The sequence below is a fragment of the Salmo salar genome, chromosome 14 (genome assembly GCF_965601325.2).
Source record: "Salmo salar chromosome 14, fSalSal1, whole genome shotgun sequence".
Lineage (NCBI taxonomy): Eukaryota > Metazoa > Chordata > Actinopteri > Salmoniformes > Salmonidae > Salmo > Salmo salar.
This window is the reverse complement of record NC_138304.1, coordinates 22789587-22814489: the sequence shown is the minus strand read 5'-3', so window position 1 is coordinate 22814489 and position 24903 is coordinate 22789587. Positions and strand designations below refer to the sequence as shown.

General features: G+C 41.7%; 1 protein-coding gene across 1 annotated transcript in view; it reads right to left on the bottom strand.

Annotated features, from left to right (window-relative positions):
- Nucleotides 1-7825: 7825 nt before the first annotated feature.
- LOC106568821 (receptor-type tyrosine-protein phosphatase N2) overlaps nucleotides 7826-24903 on the bottom strand; it is a 150414-nt gene continuing 133336 nt past the window's right edge. Inside the window, exons 18-25 of the mRNA XM_014139506.3 lie at nucleotides 24615-24688; nucleotides 20565-20642; nucleotides 18208-18327; nucleotides 17682-17848; nucleotides 15461-15514; nucleotides 13529-13593; nucleotides 11182-11255; nucleotides 7826-9942 (exon numbers count right to left, since the gene is read on the bottom strand). Coding sequence (XP_013994981.2) covers nucleotides 9871-9942; nucleotides 11182-11255; nucleotides 13529-13593; nucleotides 15461-15514; nucleotides 17682-17848; nucleotides 18208-18327; nucleotides 20565-20642; nucleotides 24615-24688 — 704 coding nt within the window. The 3' untranslated portion in view covers nucleotides 7826-9870. The remainder of the gene's footprint in view (nucleotides 9943-11181; nucleotides 11256-13528; nucleotides 13594-15460; nucleotides 15515-17681; nucleotides 17849-18207; nucleotides 18328-20564; nucleotides 20643-24614; nucleotides 24689-24903) is intronic.

Sequence of the window (24903 nt, the reverse complement as noted above, 5' to 3'; positions counted from 1 at the left end):
AAGTTAAAAACAAGTTATCATCCAATAGGCTTTGATGAAATTTTCCAATATCCTTGCCTATGTGGAATTTCTGTAAGAGTAATATATATGCCAATTATTTGATGGTCCGGCCGCATTCTGTCCCCTATCAACACTTTTTCAACTTTTGGTGCCAGAGAGAATGACATAAGAAGGTAGTCAAGGCGACTAGCTTGATTGAGCCTACGCCATGCATATCTCACTAGGTCAGAATATTTACGCCTCCATATATCCACTAGTTCCAATATATCCATGACATTCATGATTTCCTTAAGTGCGTGAGGGTGATAGTTTGTAGTGTGATTTCCTTTACAGTCCATAGAGGTATTTAAAACCGTATTATAATCTGACACCATAATAATAGAGTCTAGTGTTGCTTGTAGGACTGATAAATTATTATATATATTTTCAAAGAAGTGTGGATCATCATTATTTGGACCATATAGGTTAATGAGCCATATCTGTTTATGGTCCAATAACATATTTAAAATAATTAATCTACCTTGAGGATCTGTTCGGACAATTTGCATATTCGGATCAAAATTACTGTTATTTAATATCATCACTCTATTTGAATTGTTTTGGCTATGGGAGAAATATACCCCCCCCAGTCCTTTTTCCACACAACTTCATCTCAAATTGTTGAATGATTTTCCTGTAAACAATAGATATTATATTCCTTCTCTTTTAACCAGGTAAATACTGATCGTCTTTTCTTATTATCTGCTGGGCCATTACAATTATAACTGGCTATACTTATTTCACCATTTACCATAATGAGATACAAATTTCAAATCTATTTATCATAATTTATGTTTGTAAACTCACCATTAAAAAGTACCATAGTGACTGAGTGTCCATTTGGCAATACCATGATATTAGCATTGCTACTGAATAAACCTCCAAGGCATGCAAAATGTAGCAAAAATTGGCAAAAATGGGAAGATTTGATTAACCATTGTCAAGTCCTAGGTGATGGAGATCAGATACAGGGAAATCTTAACGCTTCAGCATACAATAACATTCTAGACGATTCTGTGCTTCCAACTTTGTGGCAACAGTTTGGGGAAGGCCCTTTCCTGTTTCAGCATCAAATGCTCATATTGAAGGAACAAAGCTTGAATGGTGTTCTGTTTCTGGATCTAAATGAATTTGGACCGATAAATAAAAGCTTAAAAAAGAATTTCAAAGACTGGCAAAAGCCAAATATATCTTAAAGTGATACCACTACTCAGGGTGATTGCTCATTGAAAGGTGACCTGTGTGTGTGTGTGTGTGTGTGTGTGTGTGTGTGTGTGTGTGTGTGTGTGTGTGTGTGTGTGTGTGTGTGTGTGTGTGTGTGTGTGTGTGTGTGTGGTGTGTGTGTGTGTGTGTGTGTGTGTGTGTGTGTGTGTGTGTGTGATTTTTATGTTCAAGGATAGAGACAGTTCTGGCAGTTCTGGGCTGTTCTTCAGGCCTGGAGAAGCTTAATGCCTCACAGGATTAAGGTTATAGGGTTAGGGTTAGGGTTATGGCTAGGATTAAGGTTATAGGGTTAGGGTTAGGGTTAGGGTTATGGCTAGGATTAAGGTTATAGGGTTAGGGTTAGGGTTATGGCTAGGATTAAGGTTATAGGGTTAGGGTTAGGGTTATGGCTAGGATTAAGGTTATAGGGTTAGGGTTAGGGTTAGGGTTATGGCTAGGATTAAGATTATAGGGTTAGGGTTATGGCTAGGATTAAGGTTATAGGGTTAGGGTTAGGGTTATGGCTAGGATTAAGGTTATAGGGTTAGGGTTAGGGTTAGGGTTATGGCTAGGATTAAGGTTATAGGGTTAGGGTTAGGGTTATGGCTAGGATTAAGGTTATAGGGTTAGGGTTAGGGTTAGGGTTATGGCTAGGATTAAGGTTATAGGGTTAGGGTTAGGGTTAGGGTTGTGGCTAGGATTAAGATTATAGGGTTAGGGTTATGGCTAGGATTAAGGTTATAGGGTTAGGGTTAGGGTTATGGCTAGGATTAAGGTTATAGGGTTAGGGTTAGGGTTAGGGTTATGGCTAGGATTAAGGTTATAGGGTTAGGGTTAGGGTTCCATTAGATATCCGGATACCACAGAATAAAAAAGAAAGCCCTCAATGTCCTTGTGTCCTGTTGACTCCTCAGCCAAGTGTTGAGTTTGTGCTGGCAGCAGGGGTGAGCCCTGGCCCTTTGGGATGGAGGAGGGTACTCCATTCTGAATGGTGGATCTGGCTGGCTGTTCAAGACTCCAGGCTGATCACCAGGGTTGCGTCCCAAATGGCACCCTATTTCCTACATAGTACACTACTGGGCCCTGGTCAAAGTAATGCACTATACACAGAATAGTTTATGACTGTGAGGCATGAAGCTTCTCCAGACCTGAAGAACAGCCCAGAACTGCCCAGGTGCTTCACCAACCTTGTTGTCTCTATCCTTGAACATAAACATGCATGTACACACACACACACACACACACACACACACACACACACACACACACACACACACACACACACACACACACACACACACACACACACACACACACACACACACACACACACACACACACACACACACACACACACACACACACACACACACACACACACACACACACACACACAGGTCACCTTTCAATGGGCAATCACTCTGAGTAGTGGTATCACTTGAAGATATATTTGGCTTTTGCCAGTCTTTGAAATTCTTTTTTAAGCTTTTATTTATCGGTCCAAATTCATTTAGATCCAGAAACAGAACACCATTCAAGCTTTGTTCCTTCAATATGAGCATTTGATGTCCTTTCCTCTTTACAATAATATTTTCTACTATAGATGCCGTTTTGACAGGAAAACAACTTGACTTCAGCTCTAACATTTTGCTTTTAGCCAAAGAAAGGATAAAAGAGTCCCCTCTAAGATTCTACTAAAGAACTCCCATGCATTCTAAAAGAACTCCCATGCATTCTAAAAGAACTAAGAAGCATTCTAAAAGACCTCCCATGCATTCTAAAAGAACTAAGAAGCATTCTAAAAGAACTAAGAAGCATTCTAAAAGAACTAAGAAGCATTCTAAAAGAACTAAGAAGCATTCTAAAAGAACTAAGAAGCATTCTAAAAGAACTAAGAAGCATTCTAAAAAAACTCCCATGCATGGAGCTCAATGTTCTGACATTCCACTCATTCTAATGTCCGATAACACGCTGATTACCAACAGAATGTAAGGTACTTACAGAGCTAAATAACATCTGAGGAATTTCTTAACGACCTCTCCTCATTCAACACACGACATGTTCCCCCACTGGGTGTCATCATGCCTTGTAGTGTAGCTATTCTATTATAGTCATATTTTTCATCCTGATTCCCCAGTACACGGTTTGTCTGAGATCACCGTATCATTTGTAATTATGCAAAGCAGTCTTTTCATGCCATGCAAAAGGAAAGCAATTTTTGTATGCAAATGGTTAAATTCCCCCCGAGTGCGGCGATTGGAGGGGTGCTGATAAACGGCCTAATGATGAGTGACAGCATGCAATATTGGGGTCACCACACGTATGACACCGATGAAAATGATCAACTAAATGCCAGAAGTGTCCAGGATGAACGCATGGGGGGGGGGCGAGATGAAACAAAGTGAAATGCCAGAGTCACAGCGACGCCTATTAATCATCAAATTGGATTGGATGTAATGAGAAAAGATTTTCATAGTGATTGAAGTGATGCGGAGTCTTTTTGTACGTTCGAATTGGCACATTATCCCCTATATAGTGCAATACTTTTGACCAGAGCCCTGACCAGAAGTACTAGGGGATAGTGTCATTTGGGACAATCTCCCAGATGTTGGCAGTTGGAGCAACAGTCATTCAAATATCCCATGGTGGTCTTTTTCAAATGACCTCACTGAAGACCCATCAGGCTCCTGTTCTGTCTTTAGCCTACATCACCACAGCCAGCAGCATTCAGATATTAGACTCAACACCTCAAAACAACCCTGAATGACCCTGAAGCTTTAACCCAACTGAGGCTCTCCGACCAATAAAAAACTACAACTGTTTTTTTGCATTACATTATAGCGAAACGAGCCCATGGTCGCTGTGTGTGGAATCTCACATCATTCACATGGTCAGACAGGGATAAAAACAGGTTGACTTTGAACAATGGCTCTGGTAGGACTCTTTTTTTAAAGATGCTACGTCAGATGTGGACAGCTGTTTTAAACAGACCGACAAGCTTCAAGAATGGTGCCGGTCAAGTGCCCTCCACATCAATGTGGAAAAGACAAAGGAGCTGATCATCAATGGCAACAACAACTTGCCAATGTCCCAACCACTGTCTCTGAACGACCAACCAGTGGAGGTGGTTGAGTGTTTTAAATACCTAGGGACACAAATTGATAACAAGCTGAGTTTTAGAGAGAATTCAGACTGTATTTTTTTAAGCCTGTCTGTTTTTAAATGAGGAAATTGAAGGGGTTTGAGGTCAGCCAGGATGTTCTGGAGAGGGTGTACAGCAGCTTGGTGGAGAGCATCCTCACATTCAATATGACAGTCTGGTATGGTAATCTGAGCGTGAGGAGCAAAAGCAAACTGACCAGAATAGTAAACACAGCCAGCAAAGTAATTGGTCGACCACAGGCACATTTGAGCAGTCTGTTCCACAAGGCAACCAAAAGGAAGGTCCTGGCTGTCGTTGGCGACCCCTCCCACCCTCTACACCCTCAGTTGGAGAGGCTTCCCTCTGGCCGGCGCTTCAGAATGCCCATGGCCAAGAAGAACGTGTGCAAACATTAATTCGTTCCTTGTGCTGTTGGACTACTGAACGCAAAGTAAATTGTATCACTATATGTACTTATCTATCCAGTGCAGTTGGGACAGCGGTTGTTTGTGAGTGAATGTATCAATGTCTTCTATGTTTTTAGTGTTTGCAACATGATGGACTGACTGTTTTAAATGTGTATGATGTGAGAATGTATGTGTATGTGATCCTTTTAATGGAAGGTGATGCCAAAGAAACATAACATAACGTTTTATTCTATTCTATTCAAGTATTCACATGACATCACTAAAAGGGGGAGCGGCTATTTTCAGGATCAACGTGGCGCCACCACCTGTAGCTAGCTAGCTGTCATATGACAAATCTTGATGGTGTTTCTGTAAACAGATAGGCTTTTAACAAGGGCCTGTTCCAAGTATTCCAGTGAGACAAACCTGTTATTTAACATATAGTAGTGGAGCACATGCTGGGAAGAGAGCTGACCATGGTCCTGAAAAGGTGCCTTGTTTGTAGAGGGTAGAATAGAATAGAATATATTTCCTTTATTTTGGCTGGTAATTTTTATTAGCTCTGTGTCACTTCTTAGAGGGACCTAAGGAGCAAGGTTAGGACCCAGATAGTGTTTCACTGTTTATTTAGTGTGCTTATCCAGGCAAAACAAGAGCTTATTGACGGAGCTTGGTACATACTGAGCTTGGTACTGAGCTTGGTACATACTGAGCTTGGTACATACGGAGCTTGGTACATACGGAGCTTGGTACATACGGAGCTTGGTACATCCTGAGCTTGGTACATACGGAGCTTGGTACATACGGAGCTTGGTACATACGGAGCTTGGTACATACGGAGCTTGGTACATACTGAGCTTGGTACTGAGCTTGGTACATACTGAGCTTGGTACATACTGAGCTTGGTACATACTGAGCTTGGTACATACGGAGCTTGGTACATCCTGAGCTTGGTACATACGGAGCTTGGTACATACGGAGCTTGGTACATCCTGAGCTTGGTACATACGGAGCTTGGTACATACGGAGCTTGGTACATCCTGAGCTTGGTACATACGGAGCTTGGTACATACGGAGCTTGGTACATACGGAGCTTGGTACATACGGAGCTTGGTACATCCTGAGCTTGGTACATACGGAGCTTGGTACATACGGAGCTTGGTACATACTGAGCTTGGTACATACGGAGCTTGGTACATACTGTATTGTAGCTAGCTAAGATGTTGACTTTGAAAGCATAAAACAACAAATCGATGACTTGAGAGACTATGGGCTCTATTCTATCTGTATTGCTGAAGCGTTAGAAATGTAAAGGTCAGTTCTAACTAAGCCGACATATGCAGCGTTAACCATGAATGCAGTCTCCGCTGACGCTGTAACGCTGAACTTCTGCGATACGGATTGAATAGAGCCCTGAACGTGCCACGAGCTCTCTATCCTCAGATGATTGGGCAGAAGAGCAGAGTTAGAGCAGTTCTTTTTGTGTGTGTGCAATCTTATCAAACCACCTGTGGATCTTTTTAAAATCACATTTTTATTATGAAAAGCAGAATAGATTCCATCTATAAGGCTTGTTGTTTGTTGAAATATTTTTTTATGATCACTGATATTTCTTATGGTGACTTCCTTCTCTCCATTGTGTGTGTGTGTGTGCATGTGCGTGGGCGTGTCTATAAGACAGGAGTCAGTCAGCGTTCCATCCTGTTACTGTGTGGTTGATAGGAAGTGTTGACAGCATAATCTATAGTCTGAAGTAGCATGAAGCTGCCAAGCCATATGAATCACCACGCAGATTGGAGATCAGAATAGCACCCAGCCAATCACAGACACTCTGGCTGGCAGGGTAAGAGGAGGCGGCCAAGCTAACTGTCAGGCTGATGTGACTTGGAGCTTACTCCACATTGACCAATGCTTTGTTAGTGTTTGTCTTTCCTGCTTATACAGTGCTACTGTTGCTCACAAATCAAATCACATTTTATTGGTCACATACACATGGTTAGCAGATGTTAATGCGAGTGTAGGGAAATGCTTGTGCTTCTAGTTCTGACAGTGCAGTAATATCTAACAAGTAATCTAACAATTCCCAACCACTACCTTATACACACAAATCTAAGTAAAGGGATGGAATAAGAATATGTACACTACTGTTCAAAAGTTTGGGGTCACTTAGAAATGTCCTTGTTTTTGAAAGAAAAGCTAAAATTATTGTCCATTAAAATAACATCAAATTGACCAGAAATACAGTATAGGCATTGTTAATGTTGTAAATGACTATTGTAGCTGGAAACGGCTGGGTGACGGTTGCCGATAATGGTCCTCTGTACGCATATGTTGATATTCCATAAAAAAATCTGCCGTTTCCAGCTACAATAGTCCCGTTGATGTGGATAGTGTAGTGCTTCCACTGCTGTTTCCTGAAGTCCACTATCGTCTTCTTTGTTTTGTTGATGTTGAGTGAGAGGTTGTTTTCCTGACACCACACCCTGAGTGCCCTCACCTCCTCCCTGTAGGCTGTCTCGTCGTTGTTGGTAATCAAACCCATTACTGAAGTGTCATCTGCAAACTTGATGATTGAGTTGGAGGCGTGCATGGCCACGCAGTCATGGGTGAACAGGGAGTACAGGAGAGGTCTGAGAACACACCCTTGTGGAGCCCCAGTGTTGAGGATCAGCGAAGTGGAGATGTTGTTTTCTACCTGCACCACCTGGGGGCGGCCCATCAGAAAGTCCAGGACCCAATTGCACAGGGTGGGGTTGAGACCCAGGGCCTCAAGCTTAATGATGAGCTTGGAGGGTACTATGGTGTTGAATGCTGCGCTGTACCGTAGATATTTAGTTTTGCATTGTCTGAGTAGGCAAGAGACCTCACAATACGGTGCTAAGGTTCCTTTGAGAAATAGGATCAGATCTCATTTTGAATAGGTATGATTGTTGTGTAGTCTGTACACAGGTTTCTTGCCTACTCAGACAATGCAGAACTAAATATGTACGGTACTGTACAAGCAGATAGTGGTGGAAAGAAAGGGAAAACAAGGTTGCACCCTCAGTAATGGAACTTTATTCACAATAGTTTATCTTCAGTGATAGAACAACATATCTTCTGTTGGTTTTTGACTAATAATATATACATACAGATCAGTGGAACAGACCAGGCTTCTCTTGAAATAAATTAGTTGAAAGATAAAAGGTTTTTGCAGTATAGGACACAGCATTAACATGGCCCACTTTTTAACTCTGGATGCGTTTCAAATGGTACCCAATTCCCTTCATAGTGCACTACTTTCGACCAGGTCCAATAGGGCTCTAGTCAAAGGAAGTGTACAATAAAGGGATTCGGGTGCCATTTGGAACACACAGCAGTGATAGGGAAAAGGAGTTTATGCCAAAATGTAATAACAATCCACTATTCCTCCTCTGTACTGCCACTATTACTATTGTTCAGAATCGAATGGCTCAAATGGCATGATTATATATCCTTGGCTTGTCAAAGTAAATAGTCATCTCCCTGGCTGTCTTAATGGTGACATGAAATGATGGGATGCATCATGTACAATCATATCTTTCGTCAAACATAAGTGAAGTAATATCTGCTAAGCAAAATATGTGACCAGGGTTTCACTAGGATATATTTTGAGGCTGAAGGAAATACTGTACATACTACTGGCGAATAATAGTTTGAAATAGCCAGGCATTGGTAGTGTATGCTACCAATGCCTGGTCATATCATTTCCAGGTCATATCATTTGCAATTCAGAACATACTGGATGTACAAAACAGAATGCAATCCAACGGACACAACATACATGAAGATTGATATACGATTTTGGGATTTAAATGGTATGAGTCTTGTCAAAGCACAAAGTGTTGGGGTAGAGCTGACAGTACTCCTGTAGTGCAGATGAACCTGCCAGGTCTACGGCCCCAATTGCACCCTATTCCCTACATAGAGCCCTGGTCAAAAGTAGTGCAATGTATATAAGGAATAGGGTACCATTAGGGAATCAGATATGGACTCAGCTGTTAATAAGACACATGGACATCCAGTGGCAGTTTCTAATAGCAGTAAGGGACCTCGGGGGTTTGTGGTATATGGCCAGTATACCACGGCTAAGGGCTGTTCTTATGCACGATGCAATGCGGAGTGCTGGGACAGAGCCCTTAGCAGTGGTATACTGGCCATATACAACAAACCCCTGAGGTGCCTTATTGCTATTATAAACTGGTTACCGATGTAATTAGAACAGTAAAAATAAACGTTTTGTCATACCCGTGGTATACAGTCTGATATACGATGGCTTTCAGCATTCAGGGCGCGGACCACCAAGTTTATAATCACACTTAAGCCATTGTTGCTGCATGTACAAGTTCATCCAGATTTAGAAGAACTGCTTTATTTACAAAAGGACAATATCATACAGTACACACACCAATTCATAGAACTGCTTTACTTGAGGCAGGCATTAGCATGACTACGTTTAGTTTACTGACATTAGTTAGCTTAGTTTACTCACAATCGTCGTCCACAACTTACACTTATTTGCCCAGGTCTCGACAATCTGAAGAAACACATATTGCTTGGTATCATTATCACTATGGTAACTAGAATTATCATCAGCATCATTGTTATCAGTATTCACTTGACCTAACTGAGCAGTTTTCCTTCTGATCTACATATCATGGTATGGTATGGTTCAGTACACGGGACCAAAGTGAAAAAAGACATCAAACTTAAATATGTCCTATGATACAGATGTGATGACCAATATAATCATTAATCACACATACATAGAGATCTAAAAACAAGATTTCGGTGATTAATATATTCCAATCATTTAACAGATAAAACTTTTTTTCAATCAGTCAAATTCTTGATGCACTAAATTGTCTGTTTGGAAACAAGCTCCGTAGACCAAAAAATAAAGGCGTTATATTGCACATCTAAGATCAGGTCACACTTTCTCGCACAACATCCACAAAGACGGAGAGGTGGAGAGGATGAGTTGTGGAGTGGGAGACAGGAAGGGAAGGAGAGAGATCACTGGTGAGAGCTGCTGCTGAGGCTTGGTAGTGGGTACTCCTCTCACTGTGGAAGAGCTTTGAGTATGGCGTTCACCTCCTCTGCGACAGCTGTCAATGCAAACTCAAACTGCTCCTGAGGGTGGAGAGAGAGACAAATAGAGAGGGAGGGGAGCAAGAGAGTCAATGTAAAGTTCAAACCAATGTTCTTTCCAGATTATTTAGAAATAGACTCACATTACAGAAATGTAAACACCTGGGGAGCTACAGTACAGCGACTCATGTGAAAGATGGTCTATTAAAGTCCGGACTTCTCTGTGATTCAATAAGCAACCACTAGGGGGAGTGAGACTTGCGTTTACTAACTAAACAAACAACTAAGATGTACTGTGTCTGTGCACCTAAACCACTGACGTAGAACCCTAAACTACTGACATCAATAGAACTGCATCAGAAATATATTGCAGAAAACAAAGACTTCTACTAATAAAACATGATGTTTTCATCACCATAATAGCAAAAATATAATAGTCACTCATTGTGGATAAACAGTTTAATAAAGGATGGTCGATATGACTGCTGGGGCTACCAATCTAATAATTCTCAGTGAATCCACACTATAATGACTGTTTCCAAACTGGCTGTTGATGCACTGTGAATTGTCTGACCATAATAAATAGTGTTCATTCTTTGTTTTTAGTGTTGGGGAACAACTTGAGTCCCATTTGAGCTGACACTCTGGAGAGAAAGCTCTGCTTTATGAAACAGACATAAAAGCTCTACATTTGTCGAGGACACAGAGCGTACCTGTGTTACACATCCATCCCACTGTAGACAAGACACACAGCTAACTGAGCTTGCCAGTCTCGCTCTCTCTTACTGTAGAAGTATATAGGAAGCACTATACACCTACTACAAACCTAGCACTACACTAAAGCAAAGGCAATCATTCTGAAGCTAATTATTAGAACTGCACTGCAGACACTTCTTAAAGCTATTAAAGCTACATTTTCAGATAAAACATTTCTACATTTCTTAGTTTTGTCTGTCCTACTAGACTGTAATCCGGGGTGATGTATTCAACTCACCATTTTAAATGAGGTATGGTGGTGATGTACAAAGGCTCTGAGGTACATCATCCTCTTTGAGGAGATTTATTGCGGGGATTGGATGTCAAGATAACTTCTGCTCTCACTGTGTTACATTGTAAATGACTGCATCAGCCCTGCACCAAATCCAGTTGTGAAGAACATCCATTTGTGCACCAACTTACTACGCAATGACACCTGCCTCTCTAGTAAGCTCGCTCCCTCCCTCCCGCCCTCTCAAAAATGAAAGAGTCCATTAGAGTTCCCAGTAGAGGTGAGGACAGTACCTTTGTCTGGACCATAGCCGGCCGCTGGTCCCTCAAGTGCTCCAGGGTGGCAGCAATATCAATCTCCTTAGCACCTGCAACACAACACCAACAACAAATTGGACTGAGTTCAAAGCCAGGAGATAATCCAGGCAGCGTCTGTCAATCTCCTTTTTTACCCGCTCCCTTTGGAACCTCCGCCTTGCAGCGATTGAAAACTATTACATTCATCCCATCTCCACACAAGTGCTACAAACAAGGCTCAGATTGTTCTTGTTGTCTGGATGAAAAAAAGATAGTGGAGAAAAAACTGTCTGGGGAAAAAGACCATGTTTGCAAAGGTATTTGTAAAGCCATGTAATGTAAGATACCGGAATCAGAGTGAGTCAGGGATTTAGCTAAGATTCTTAAAAGAAAAACATAAAAATCAAAAAAGAAATATTTGTTATGATAAAAGCTTTGTCCCCCCTGTTGCTTTGTGAGCTAAACAAGGTGCCCTATTGGCTGTCTCAGTGTCAGGCAGCGAGGGGTGGGGAGTGTCTGTCTGTCTGCCTGGCAAGCTGCCGCCCAGGTGAATAGCTAGATGTGCTGGCTACTGGACAAGCGGAGCAGCCTCCCTTCACTGTCTCAGCACCAGTGCCCAGTCAGGCTGGCAGCAGGCCCAGACCCAGTGCCCAGTCAGGCTGGCAGCAGGCCCAGACCCAGTGCCCAGTTGGCACCGCTCCATGCTCCCCTGCCGACCAAACACGGCTGTGATCACAAAGAAGACGGCTATCTGGGTCTTGAACTAATTGGGGCCAGACTACATGATCGCCTGTGTGGCACTGAAAGCCTACCGTGAAACCTCACAGAGAAAGAAATAAGTAACAGAGCGAGGGAGACAAGCACAACACAATTAAATTCATGAGGAGTGGTGATGAAAATAGATGGAAAGAAAATGGATTTGATTCGTTTTCTGTAGCTAACTACCTCAATCCCTCCCACAGATTCCTCAGAAAATCATTCCGGTGTATCAAAAGAGCAAACTTTTTGTTTTGACACATAAATAATAATAATAAGCTAGCTCGTTCAAGCCATTCTCTCTTTCAATATGACAGTTTTTACTTTACAGTTACAAAGGAGGAACTCCAGCCTATTCGTCCCCAAGAATGGTGCTCGCACAGTTCTACGAGCACCACGCTGATAAGTTCTTCATTTTCTGGGAACTAACAATCGTACTATTGTGCTGGTTCTAATAAACCAGACTGTGGAGGAACAGTATAAACGTCTCAATTGAGTTTCCCTCGCAAGATTCCCTTCAAGGAGGGGAGCCTGAGAAGAAAGAAGAGAAAGCCCCAACTCCTTATGGGAGCTGTGAAAGAGACAGAGCCGTGGCTAGCAGCTGGACCCCGGGCTGAAAGCACTCCTGCACTTGTGCTGACGATTCTTAAGTTAGAGAGAACATTACAGCAGGAGAAAAAAAGAGTATGTTAAAAAACCTGCATAATTCTCAGCCTCCGAATTTACAATTTATTCCTTGGGAGAAAAGGAGAGGGTACAAAAAGAGACGAGAGAATGATTGTGTGTCCAAGGGCCTACAGGTCCTTTGATCAGGTTGAGGGAACGCTGTCGCTGCAACCTGGGCCTCCTGCTTCTCAGGAGACAGACAAAGAGGACCCTAGCCCTAACTGGCCGGGCCCAGATTCCTCCCCGGCATGGAGAAAAAAAAGCCTTTGGGCTGCCTCACAGCGTGACAGCCTGGGAAAAGCCCCTCTCAGCAGGCCTAAGATGCCTGCTTTGGCCTTTGATATTTCATTAAGGCCAAGGTCACAGCACCGGTCAGAAGATTTTGCAATCACTAATACACAAATGTAAACGCACGGATGCACACACACACACACAAACACATACACACCAGAGGCGAATAGGTCAAGAAAAAAAGAGGGGGGAACCTGTGTGTGTGTGTGTGTCATGCTGAAGCAATTGGTGTAAGGTGCTTTTCATTTGAATAGAATAGCACATTCCAACATAATCCGCATGCGAGTCTACACGAACACAATGATGTATAGTTTGTATAACATTGAAATAAACATCATGAACTGATCATAACACATTTACAATTTGCTTGATGTAAATTGGCAAAGTAGGAACTCTCAAACTACATATCTGAAATAATAATTGTGATTGGGAATACTGCCTTTGGAAAATATTAACCCCCCAAATCACTCCATCTCCATTGATCATTCATACAGTGAAGCTGCCCCCCCCCCCAGTCAGTCACCCTCTAATGCATTTCAAGACCCACGGCTGAAAAATGGCTTTAATGTTGCCATGGCGATGCCTCCACCACAGAAGCGTAAAGAGAAAATAAAAGCTGTCTGACTCCCACCTTTAGCCATCTTATTGAGAACCATGTCAATCAGAATGTATGTTCCACTCCTCCCGGCGCCGTCGCTGCAATAGAGAGAGAGATAGAGAGAGAGATATATATAGAGAGAGATAGATAGATAGATAGATAGAGAGATAGAGAGAGAGAGATAGATAGATAGAGAGAGAGATAGATAGATATACAGAGATATATATATATATAGAGATATATATAGAGAGAGATATATATATATATATATATATAGAGAGAGATAGAGAGAGATAGAGAGAGATATAGATATATATATATATATATATATATATATATAGAGAGAGATATATAGAGAGAGAGATATATAGATATATAGATAGATAGATAGATAGAGAGAGAGAGAGAGAGAGAGAGAGATAGATAGATAGATAGATAGATATAGAGAGAGAGAGAGAGAGAGAGAGAGAGAGAGAGAGAGATAGAGAGAGAGAGAGAGAGCGAGAGATGAGCATCATTAGCTATGTGTTATTGTTTTAGTCAACACAATTGTTCTTATAGCCCTAAAAATGAAAACAAGTTGTTCATTTTGAATGCTGATATTATTTGTTTGATATTGTTTCACTTCCAAAAAGCGTGCCCTGCTTCCATGCACTTATAACAGGTTACAGCATAGAGGACAGTTTAATACTCTGCATGTTTTATGAAGGGGCTGAACAACATCAAAGCATGATCATTTTGGAATAAAACGGTTGTTTTGGAGATTAAATATAATAACAGGAAAAAATGAACCGTCCTCAAAAGTGGCAAAGCTGAAATATTATGCATTCTTTTTCTTCACGTTGCTGGTGAAAAACTAAAACACTCAGTATAGAGATCGATGTTGTCTGTTGAATAGAGAGATAATATTTACACTATGCATTTCACTTATGTCTTTCCATTTCTAAATCCTCTACTTCAACTGGTGTTGGCTCTGTGAAAATAAAACCAAAACCCCTAAAAAAAAACACGAGTGGTGTGTGTACATACTCACACAGTCTGTTGTGTACCTGAACACACTGGGCAGTGATAATTGAACACAATCCCACTGCAGTATACAGGATGTGCATCCCAAATGGCACCCTATTCCCTTTGTAGTGCACTACCTTTGACTAGGGCCCGGTAGGGCCACTATATAGGGACTAGGTTGCCATTTGGGACACAGGCAGGAACTCAAGGGGGATGCTGCTATCTATGTCTATGATCTGAGGTCTGCAGTATGTACCTACACCTAGCAACGTCTAGCACAAGTCATTACGGACTGATCAAAGATAATGCTGGGGACAAACAGCCTCGGAACACAAAAAACAGGTCTTAAGAAGTCTGCCTGCCTAGCCTGGCCTGGCTGGTCTGTCAGAGCTGAGCAGAGTGAGAGAAGGAGAGAGCCTTGTGATCTGTCTGCAAGGTGCATCTATGTATTGTAAAAGGCTCTAGCTATTCAAATTGTGTTGCTTGTGCTAATGATTATTTGAAAACTGAAAACACAAGCTGTAAACTCTAAACTATATTCCAGGTTTGATATATATTTGGGAACTGTGGATAGGAGTGTATATTTATTAAAATTTTTATTTTACCTTTATTTAACTAGGCAAGTCAGCTAAGAACAAATTCTTATTTTCAATGACGGCCTAGGAACAGTGGGTTAACTGCCTTGTTCAGGGGCAGAACGACAGATTTGTACCTTGTCAGCTCGGGGATTTGAACTTGCAACTTGCGAACTTGCAAACTAGCCCAAAGCTCTAACCACTAGGCTAGCCTACACAGTATAAAAGGAAAACACAGTGATTCAGATCTTTGCACATCTATTCAAGCCATATGACTCAGAGAGACGGAGCAATACTCATAGATGTCAGGCCCAGTACAGACACACGGTATAATGTGTTCCATCATTTACTTCTACTGAGGTACAATACTGTTTATACTTGCCTGCAGTGGACTATTATAGGACAAGACCTTCCCCGGTAGCACTTGTTAACCTTTCTGCAACAGAACAGACAGACATAAAGCATTATAAACATTAAATCCCAACATCAAAATTCAATTAAATATAACATAAAAGAGCACACCCAGTGATTGAACCAATGTTATTCTCATTTATGCTTGATTTTAACTGGGCAACACTTCTCAAATGAATAATGACCCGATAGAAATGCATTTCTGTATATCAAGAACAAGTCTACATCAAGGTAAAATATTATAATGATACTATGGAGGAAAGATACATCCCCTGTCAATCAAAAACATTTAAATAATAAATCCACATTTCACAATCATAATTAATAGACTGACTTAATGAAGATATGCCATTGCAGTGGTGATATATTGGATTGTGGTAATGAGGTGTGATGGCTGCTGGGTAAAATGCCTGTCTACATCCCAAATGGCAGCCTATTCCCTATTTAGTGCACTAATTTTTACCAGGGCTCTGATCAAATGTAGTGCACTATATAGGGAATAGGGTGCCATTTGAGACTCAGGCCCTGTGACCGCCGTGCATTAACCTTGTACAATTAAAGACATTACACAGTGGCGAGACGAGACACACTCCTGCCAGCAGCACCGTACAGCAGCCCTCACATTGTTAACTAGCTGTTGTTGTGGGGGTGAATTATGCTGGACCAGATCTTTTGATCATGGAGCGCAAGAACTACAATGTTAAAGGGGTAGCGGTGGTGGGGTTTAGGGGGTCACTTACTCCCTTAAAAGTACACTAAGTAGGCTAATGATCTTACTGAAACGTATAGAACTAAATAAGAATTCAACTTCCATCTGTATGTATACTACAGTACTTATACATTTACATGGGGCAGGAAACTGAGTACTTAAGCCGAGGATTTGTTTCATGCTCTCGCTATAATCCCCAATGATAATCTCTTTAATAAATTGGATTTAAATGAATAGTATTCCTTCATCGATCAAAAGTAAATTGACAGAAAATGTTACGCAACAAACCAATTCTTTTCACAATTCAGAAGACCCGATCCCACAGATCCCACCATGAACCAAGTTACCATAGGACAACAGCAGATCACCAAATGGGGGGTTGGTTGGGGGAGTAGTGGGGGAATTCAAAGGAGAGAGTCGATCCTTAGAGAAGTTAAGCTTATAGAGAGTATCAGTCAGAGGAAGTCAAGCAAATCATGAGCAAGCAAAAGGTGAGAGGTCGTTAGAGAGAGGAGAGGCTGAGGAGAGAGAGGAGAGGGGTAGGAGGAGGAGGGGGGTTCCGCAAGGCCCCTGGTTGCAGAGTCACAGTTTCCAATGATCACTTTTGTGACTATGCAACTGGGCTCATATTACTAGCTGCAACATCACAAAAATGACACTGGCAACCGCTAATTAGCTGGCAACATAACAGAAGGAAGAACCAAACCAAAACAGGTAGGTAGCTATGAAACTGAAAAAAAGAGTGTGCTGCTCAATCAGAAGTAAATCATGTTAATTAAATACATGCCGGCATACAGAGAGAGGAATTAGCTAGCAGTTTATGTTCTCGAACCCTCAAGTGTGATAAATGATGTCGAAACCACAAACCAATATTCAGATTCAAGTGTTACTGCAATAGCATGCGATAAGAAATTGAGCGAGAACTCATTATTTCCCCTCACCATTCCTTCACCTGTGATAAAAGACAATATTTCTACACTCACCACAGTTGGTGGTTCGATGGCAGTATATTTTCTTTGACCACATATCCTGGCCCTTGTCTTTCCCCAGAAGATCTCACCTCATGAGTGTGCACCACAAATACAATAACACCAGGCTATATAACATCACACTACTCAGACTTGTTCTGTTATTTGAAAGTTTCCTCGGTGGACCTTAGAGAGCAGTAGGGCTAGCAATAAAGAGATTACTGAGTCATAGTAGTGATAGTACTATACGAAGACTGGCATGTAAAGTGGGAGGAAAATAAGAGAGAATATGAAAAAGGAACCAGAAGTTTAATACCACAAATTACTTTATTGATACCATATCAATCTGACAATAATATGGTTGCAAAAATCTGGTATCTTTCCCCAAAATTTCCAGGTAACTTTCCCCAGATTCCTTCAGGCTTTCTGGAAAATCTGGGCATTTTGGGAAAGTTCTCCGGATTTTTGCAATTTTCAATAGTGGTGAGGGTAGCCCTGACTCTAGGAAGTCCTACCTGCGGAAGTCCAGGAGTGTCCTGCTGGACTCAGGGACGTTCTGGTTGAGCCAGGTGAGGAAGTGGAACTGCGTGACGGTGCGAGTCTCGTTGGTCTGCATGTTCTTCAGGTAGAAACTACGAACCAGGAAGTCATCACACCAGATGTGCTCCGACACCAGGTTCACCTACAAAAAGAGGAAGTGATGTCAGAGTCAGAGAAGAAGAATGAGTTCACATGGTCTAATTCTATGGTCAGAGTTATCTCTGAATACACACATATGCATGCCATTATAAGTGCACTAGATTTTAAACACGTAGTGCACCTTATAGAAAGTTCGTATTACTGTATTAAATTATATTAAACAGATTAATACAATTAAAAGTGAGTCCATTTACAAAAAAAATTATGCTGAATTACTCTGTTACACAAATCAAAACGACTATAACCATATTTCAATTGAGAACAGACAACACACACAACTACAATAATGTAAAACTGGTCTATTTGATCAAACAGCCGACGTTGGATAGCCAGGCCTCGTACCTCATAGATGTGGTAGAGGTTGGACCCCTCGTCAGGCCAGTAGTGGTAGCACTGTTTGACTCCGCTCTCAGTGAGGGGCGTCAGCATGACAATGACCACACAGCCGTTCTCCCACACCATCTGCACACAAAAGACAGAGAACCGCCATTTTGTCACACGGCAACGCCAGATAATTGCCTCGTGACATGCCTACACACCCGCACTTGCCTCTCACTCACGCTACTCTATTCAGACGCTCTCACACACACTTTGAACCCCCTTTTATGTAGGAGCCCATTCACTCGTGTCACAGGAAACAGACAACACAACACAAACAAGAATATTTATTGTTCTCAATTTCTTTGGAATAAAACGCTCGATTAAAATAGTTCATTATTATCCGTTCATTCATCTTATTGAGTCGTCTGCATCTAAATTACAGTATCATCTACTTTCCAAAAGACAATTGGTAAAAACACTGTTCGCTGTCGCTGTGAATTTATTAAAGTCCTCGAAATGGTTGCATTTGTCCAAACTTTAACAATAGTAAAACAGTTTGGTGAAGAAAAAAAATAACAGCTACATGTCTAGGGGGGTTGACGTTGCAAATTAGCCCACACTAAAGCATGACGGTACAATGCATCTGACTGTCAATGTTTTAATTGTATCTGTCCCTCAACAAATGAATACATTATCGCTATTGAGACAGTCCCTCTCCCTACTGTGTCGTTCCAGAACTAGGAGTGTCTGTGTAGGTGGATTTTCCCCGCTGACATACAGCCGGTTTATTTGCCGTTGGCCAGAAACTAGATAGGCTCCAGAGAGTCATTGGCAGGATAGAAAAGCAGCAGGCAGGTTAATGGAGCTAATAAAACATTATTGTTACAGTCATCAGATTACCAGGATGCTTTCACCTATGGCTCAACATTTAATAATAAAGATACTAATGAAAGTAGATCCTCTTAAAGGGGCCATCAGCAGTTGCTACATCCAGTTTGGAACTTCTAAATGAATAACGTGCATGTACCCATTGATTCTAGAAGAATAGAACTTCTAAATGCCTGACGATCATATTTAAACTGTCATACCCCATCAGAACCCAAAATATAAGCCTGTTTTACTCCAATGTTTGTCAACAAAGTAAATGTAAACAAGCCCTATATAGCTTCAAAACATGGTTAAAACGAAATTGTGATGTGGATGGATGGTCATACCTTGGATCCATAAGTCTGTTTATGAATTAGAGAATGTTAACATTTCTCAAGCCCCATCCCCTCAATTTGTTATACCGCAGCAGGGGCTGGGAGAACGGTTTGTTATTGTTTCAACTGCTGATTGCCGCTTTAAGCCCATTGAACAACCCTCCCAATAACTACAGTTATAATGGTGCTGAATAAATGTGAAGTTACATCAAGGTTATTACTTGATTCTCCATTGAAAGTGCTTCTTACTCTAGGACTAGTCTTAATCTGTGTCCGGGAAACCAGCCCTTGATGATTGTAGAACATCATTCTTTTGGAATGGACACTTAAAAATACCCTCAGTTCAAGCCTGGATATGGAAGCTCTCTGAACTCTGAGTCGCCTTAATGACTATGGGAGAGGGGGAAAATGACGGGGGAGAGAAAGGGGGTTAGAAAGAGAGAGAGAGAAAGAGGGAGCGAGAGACAGAGGGGGAGAGGGGAAGAGGAGAGAGGAAGAGATTGGGGGAAGGAGAGAGAGCGAGAGAGAGAGAGGGGGAGGGTTGAAGGACGGAGAGGGGAAGAAGGAGAAAGGGAGAGAGCGAAAGAGAGGGGGAGGGAGAGACCTAAATAGAGGCGAAGAAGAGAAAGAGCTGCATCCTGTGCGGAGAGGGCCAGTGAATGGACAAGAGGGAGAAGATTAGTGAGGAGAGAGAGAGAGCCTCCATCCCCCCTCTCCAACAGGGATTAGGCAGAGAGGGGGTCCAGGGACAGGGGGAGGCACCTACTTCAGTTGTCCTCATGCTGGGCCAGGCATTCCCTCCACTCAGTAGCACAATTCAAGTAGCATACTGGTGACAGAAGATGCATCGCAAATGGCGCCCTATTCCCTACATAGTGCCATTATCAGAGAGGTAGAATAATAATGAACCACTTTATCGATTGCATGAAATAATCAAATCTAATTCAAGACGACCTCCCTTTCTCTCCTAGCCTGACACAACCAGGTCTATCTGTATGTATAATGTATACTGATATTTGATTATCATTTGCAACTAGATTGTGTAGCGGTATATATGGAGGCTATGGCGTCTACAAAAAGCACTTGTCTCCAGTTTGAATTACACTGCTAATAACATGGTTCCGTTCTTGTTAAAGACTGGAGAAGATATTGATTTTATGAGACAGAGGAGTGTACCTGCCAGAAATCAGACACCGTGGAGGGGAGAGGGCCTTGAGTCGCAATGTAGGCTGGGTTCCGTGGGTCGTGGTCCATCTGGGGAGAGAGAAAGAGAGTGAGAGAAAGAGAGTGTGAGAGAGAGCGAGAGAGAGAGCGAGCGAGGAAGAGAGAGAGAGAGAGGAAGAGAAAGGTTATTACTTAATTATTGATAAAGTACAGGACCACAAAGTTTACGCTCGTAGGTGCTTTGAGAAAGAATAATAATCTTAGACTGGGTCCCATCGAAAAATAAATCAAATCAAAATGTAAAACTAAATCATAATGAAACAACACTATCGGGTCCAATGAAAACTTCACAGAATCATTATCACATTGTAAAAAGCAATTTAACAATCTGTAAGAGCAATTTTAGCATAAGGCTGATTTAAAGTAACAGCCACAATGGCTGTAGAACAAGGACAATCAGAGTATTGCTGCTTGCTCTGCCCTTCCAAAGAAATAGTCTTGATGGCCAGTGAAGCGTTCAAGGTCTCTATTGGGCTAATGCAGGGTGCAAAACCATTCACCCTGGTTAACCAAATGTTTGTGGACGAATTCCTTTCTATGAATCTAAAATCCAAATGACGTCTTTTCTTCTTCTACGGTGCTTAAATCAACAAGGCTGCTGAACTCTCGCAAACTTGGAGTGCCAAGGAAATTGAAAAGAAGCGTGGGCCAGAAACGTGGGGCGAATGCGAGAATAGGTAAGTGACAGTCATACCTATTACCATGCAAATTGTATGGAAAATGTAATAATTGGATAGGCCAATTTAGCTGGAAGCAATTATGGGAGAAGACAGATAATTCCTAGGCTTGAACACACAAAATGGTCTTTAATAGTTTTCTGTTGCTTTATGAACTGAAATAATAAAATGTTTTAAATGAACTCAGGTTTGCGCAGAAGATTACACTTTTAACTTTAATTTATTAACTGCGGGAAGAAAAGAACAGTATTAACTAGCTAGATGTTTGAATTTCAATTAAAGTGGAAAAACTGTCACTGCAAAGTGCATTTGTTAAAGGATGGAGGAGAATAGACGGGCTGTAAATGGTAAAGTGCTTTTAAGTCATTTTCTATAATTGTCAATGATGACAAATGCTAACAAGGAGTCAAACATGTTAGCTTTGGCCTTTAAAAAATATGTAATAAAGAAATACAACAAACGTCTACTGTTTTATGCAATATCCTTGCTTGATGACTCGACTGTCATTCGCTACATACTTCAGTCTGAGACTGCCATCATCGAAGTTGTTTGTGGTGACGTCAAAATGAGGGGTGTTGTACAAAACAAAGTTATCCGTGATTGGAACATCTCTAGCCAATTAAAGTATCCAAACCAATGACCAATTTTCAAAACGTCACTTGGGACCTATCAGACGGTCCGGAATGTATTTCCATCCTAGAAATCGTTGGGGAGGTCCTCAGATCCAGACTCATTGCTAAGAAGAAACTAACGTCCGCAACGATCCCCTTGGGGAGTATCTGATGCAACATAGAAACTGACTGTGTCCTTGTTAAATAAGAATTTGTTCTTAACTGACTTGCCTAGATAAATAAAGGTTAAATATAAAATGTTAAAATAGCCTCAATACGGAGGCTCAGTGTAAAGCCTCTCAGAACACTCAGCACAGAGAGAAAGAGAGAGAGGGGGGAAGGAGAAAGAGGGAGAGAGGGAGGGGGAGGAAGAAGACTGAGTGTACGCATTCTTAGTGTACGTCTCTCTTCTCCCTCCCTCTCTCATTCTCTCTCTTTCTCTAGCTCCCTCTCTGTCGCTCTCACTCCCTCTGTTGTTCTCTCTTTTTCCTCTCTCTAATTTCTCTCTCTCACACATCCAAGTGTCTGCTGTCTCCCAACTGAGAGTTGGTGCTAATGACATTCTTGAGTGTGTTTCTTCCATTCAGCCGTCAGTAGGCAGAGGGGCTAATGCTGTTGATGGCTCTCCAGGAACCCATCCCAGTTTGGAGAGATATATATATAGATAGAGAAAGAAATATATATCTATATCTATATATATCTATATAGAGAGAGAGAAAGAGAGAGAAATATATATATATATACAGAGAGAGAGAGAGAGAGAGAGAGAGAGAGAGAGAGAGGTTGAGCGAGAGACAGAGAGAAAGAGAGCGAGAGAGTCAGAAGGAAAGAGAGAAAGAGAGAGCGAGAGAAAGATTAGTCATTATTGGGACCTAATGAGGAGCAAGCAGCAACGCGACAGGCGTAATCATGGCTGTTTTGTTCTGCCCAGCCAGGGTCTGTGTTGCTGTAATTATCAGCCTTTCTTCCCTTCTGGCCGGTGGCTGTCGGTGGCAGTGGCGGTTATTGCAGAGCACTGCTCTGTCTCTGTCTGTCTGTCACCAACGCACCATGGGGGACCGAGGCTAATCAGGTAATTCACTGTGGTTCTGAGCCTCATTTCAGAGGTGTTTCAAAAGGTATTCAATGGGATTGAGAGAGGCAGACTCAGATGTTTTGTTCCCCATGCATTGCGAGGGGCTAGTAGTTAGGATCTGAAAGCGAGAGTCCATAAGACTAGCTAGAGCATCCTTAGAAACTCGACATACACTTCATCAACTTAAAACCAACAGGAGCACTGTACTGTAATGTCTTCAAAACAAAGCCATGCAATAATAGTTCAGGATGAATTAGCTTGAAGCCAGAGGTCCTACAGTAGAGAGAAGTAATAACAAGCTCTTTATGCTCCCATCACAAGGCAGTTACACAACTCTTATAATAATATCGTTTTAAGTTTTGCTTTAAGATTCACAGTGTTACTTTGCAGACAAACATTCTCCTGAGCGCCAACAACAACGCTGTGCGCGTGGGCGAGTGAGGAAATCAAATTGCCAGAAGCAGAGGTATTTCTGTATAACTGGTTGTACCCATCATGCTTGTCAGTCGGTGTTTGGAAAAGGTTCTTCTGTTTAGTTGTGAGTCACATCCTGGCACCTTGGTGTGACGAAGCCTGGGATGCCTCCGAAATGGAACCCGATTCCTTACATAGTGCACTACTTTTGAGATCCCTATGGGCCCTGGTCAAAAGAAGTACCCTATAAAGGGAATAAGGGGCCATTTGGGACGCATCCTTGAATTTGAAATGCATAGTGTTCCTGCTTCTTTTAATGGAATGCTTCTGGATCTGCCTCCAGGTTTGTTTTTTTACAACTGTTTTCAAATGGATATGCTCAGTTGCTGAATTCACACGGTTCTTACTTCCCTCATTCTCTTACAAATGTTTGGTCATTGGACATTCACAGTTGAGTTACAGAACACTATTTTGCTCAAAACATCATTTTTTGATACTTAAGCAGGTGTAAAATACTGTATTTAGGCCTATACTCTGGATGTTTTCCAACAGGAAAAGTTAAATAAGCCTGATGGAAATAAATGCTTCAGTCCTCATGCTGATTTACTTCTTACTGTATGTATTTGCTTGTTTATGCTGGGTACTGCAATTCAGCTTTTAGCTGCCAATGTGTAATCAACTAAACCTGAATATACTGTACATTGAGTGTGGGCCAGCATGCCTGTGGAACGAAATGAGGCTGTTCTGAGGGCAAAAGGGGGGGGGGGGGGCAACTCAGGAATGTGTTCCTAATGTTTTGTACACTTAGTGTGCATATGCAACATCAAAACCCCCCAAAAAACTGCATAGCCGTGCCAAACAGTAAACAACAACACATACGCCAACATCAGCGTCATTCAAGGTGAATAATAGTAATATCTCAGTTCTTTACACATCAACTGTGCTTTCAATAATGAATAGGGTGAACCATTCATAGTACCCTTTCCCAAACTTTCCCCATGTGAATATTCACACCTTATCTTATTTTGTATTGAAAAAATTATGTATATTCAATGCATGAAACGCAGCGTGTATAAGCAATACAAAGCATCTTAGTAAAGCTAAGCAACCGGCGCATCAAATATTATATTGTCAAACACTGCTTGGCTTTTGTTCGTTCTAAATCCCTGTCGGGCTGTCAGTACAGCACGCCACACCCTCAGTATAAAGCAGAAAAGATACTTACAATTGGGCTGGCATTGATGTAATCTGAACTGCCTTGGCTGTTTTCAACCTTCAAGGTTATTCTTGAGTGATCATCTGAAATATGAAATGGAGGGATTATTGTACCAGCTGAACAAGGAGCCGGCACCCCACCCGGTCTGCCTGCAGTGTGTTCCACATACTGGAATACTGAAATAACCAAAACATCCTCAAACATAACCTTCAGCGTATCACTTCAACCTAAAGGAAACCCGCTCCATATATCATATAAAGTAGTCTCAGATGGGTGCAATTGACAGTAACATGATATC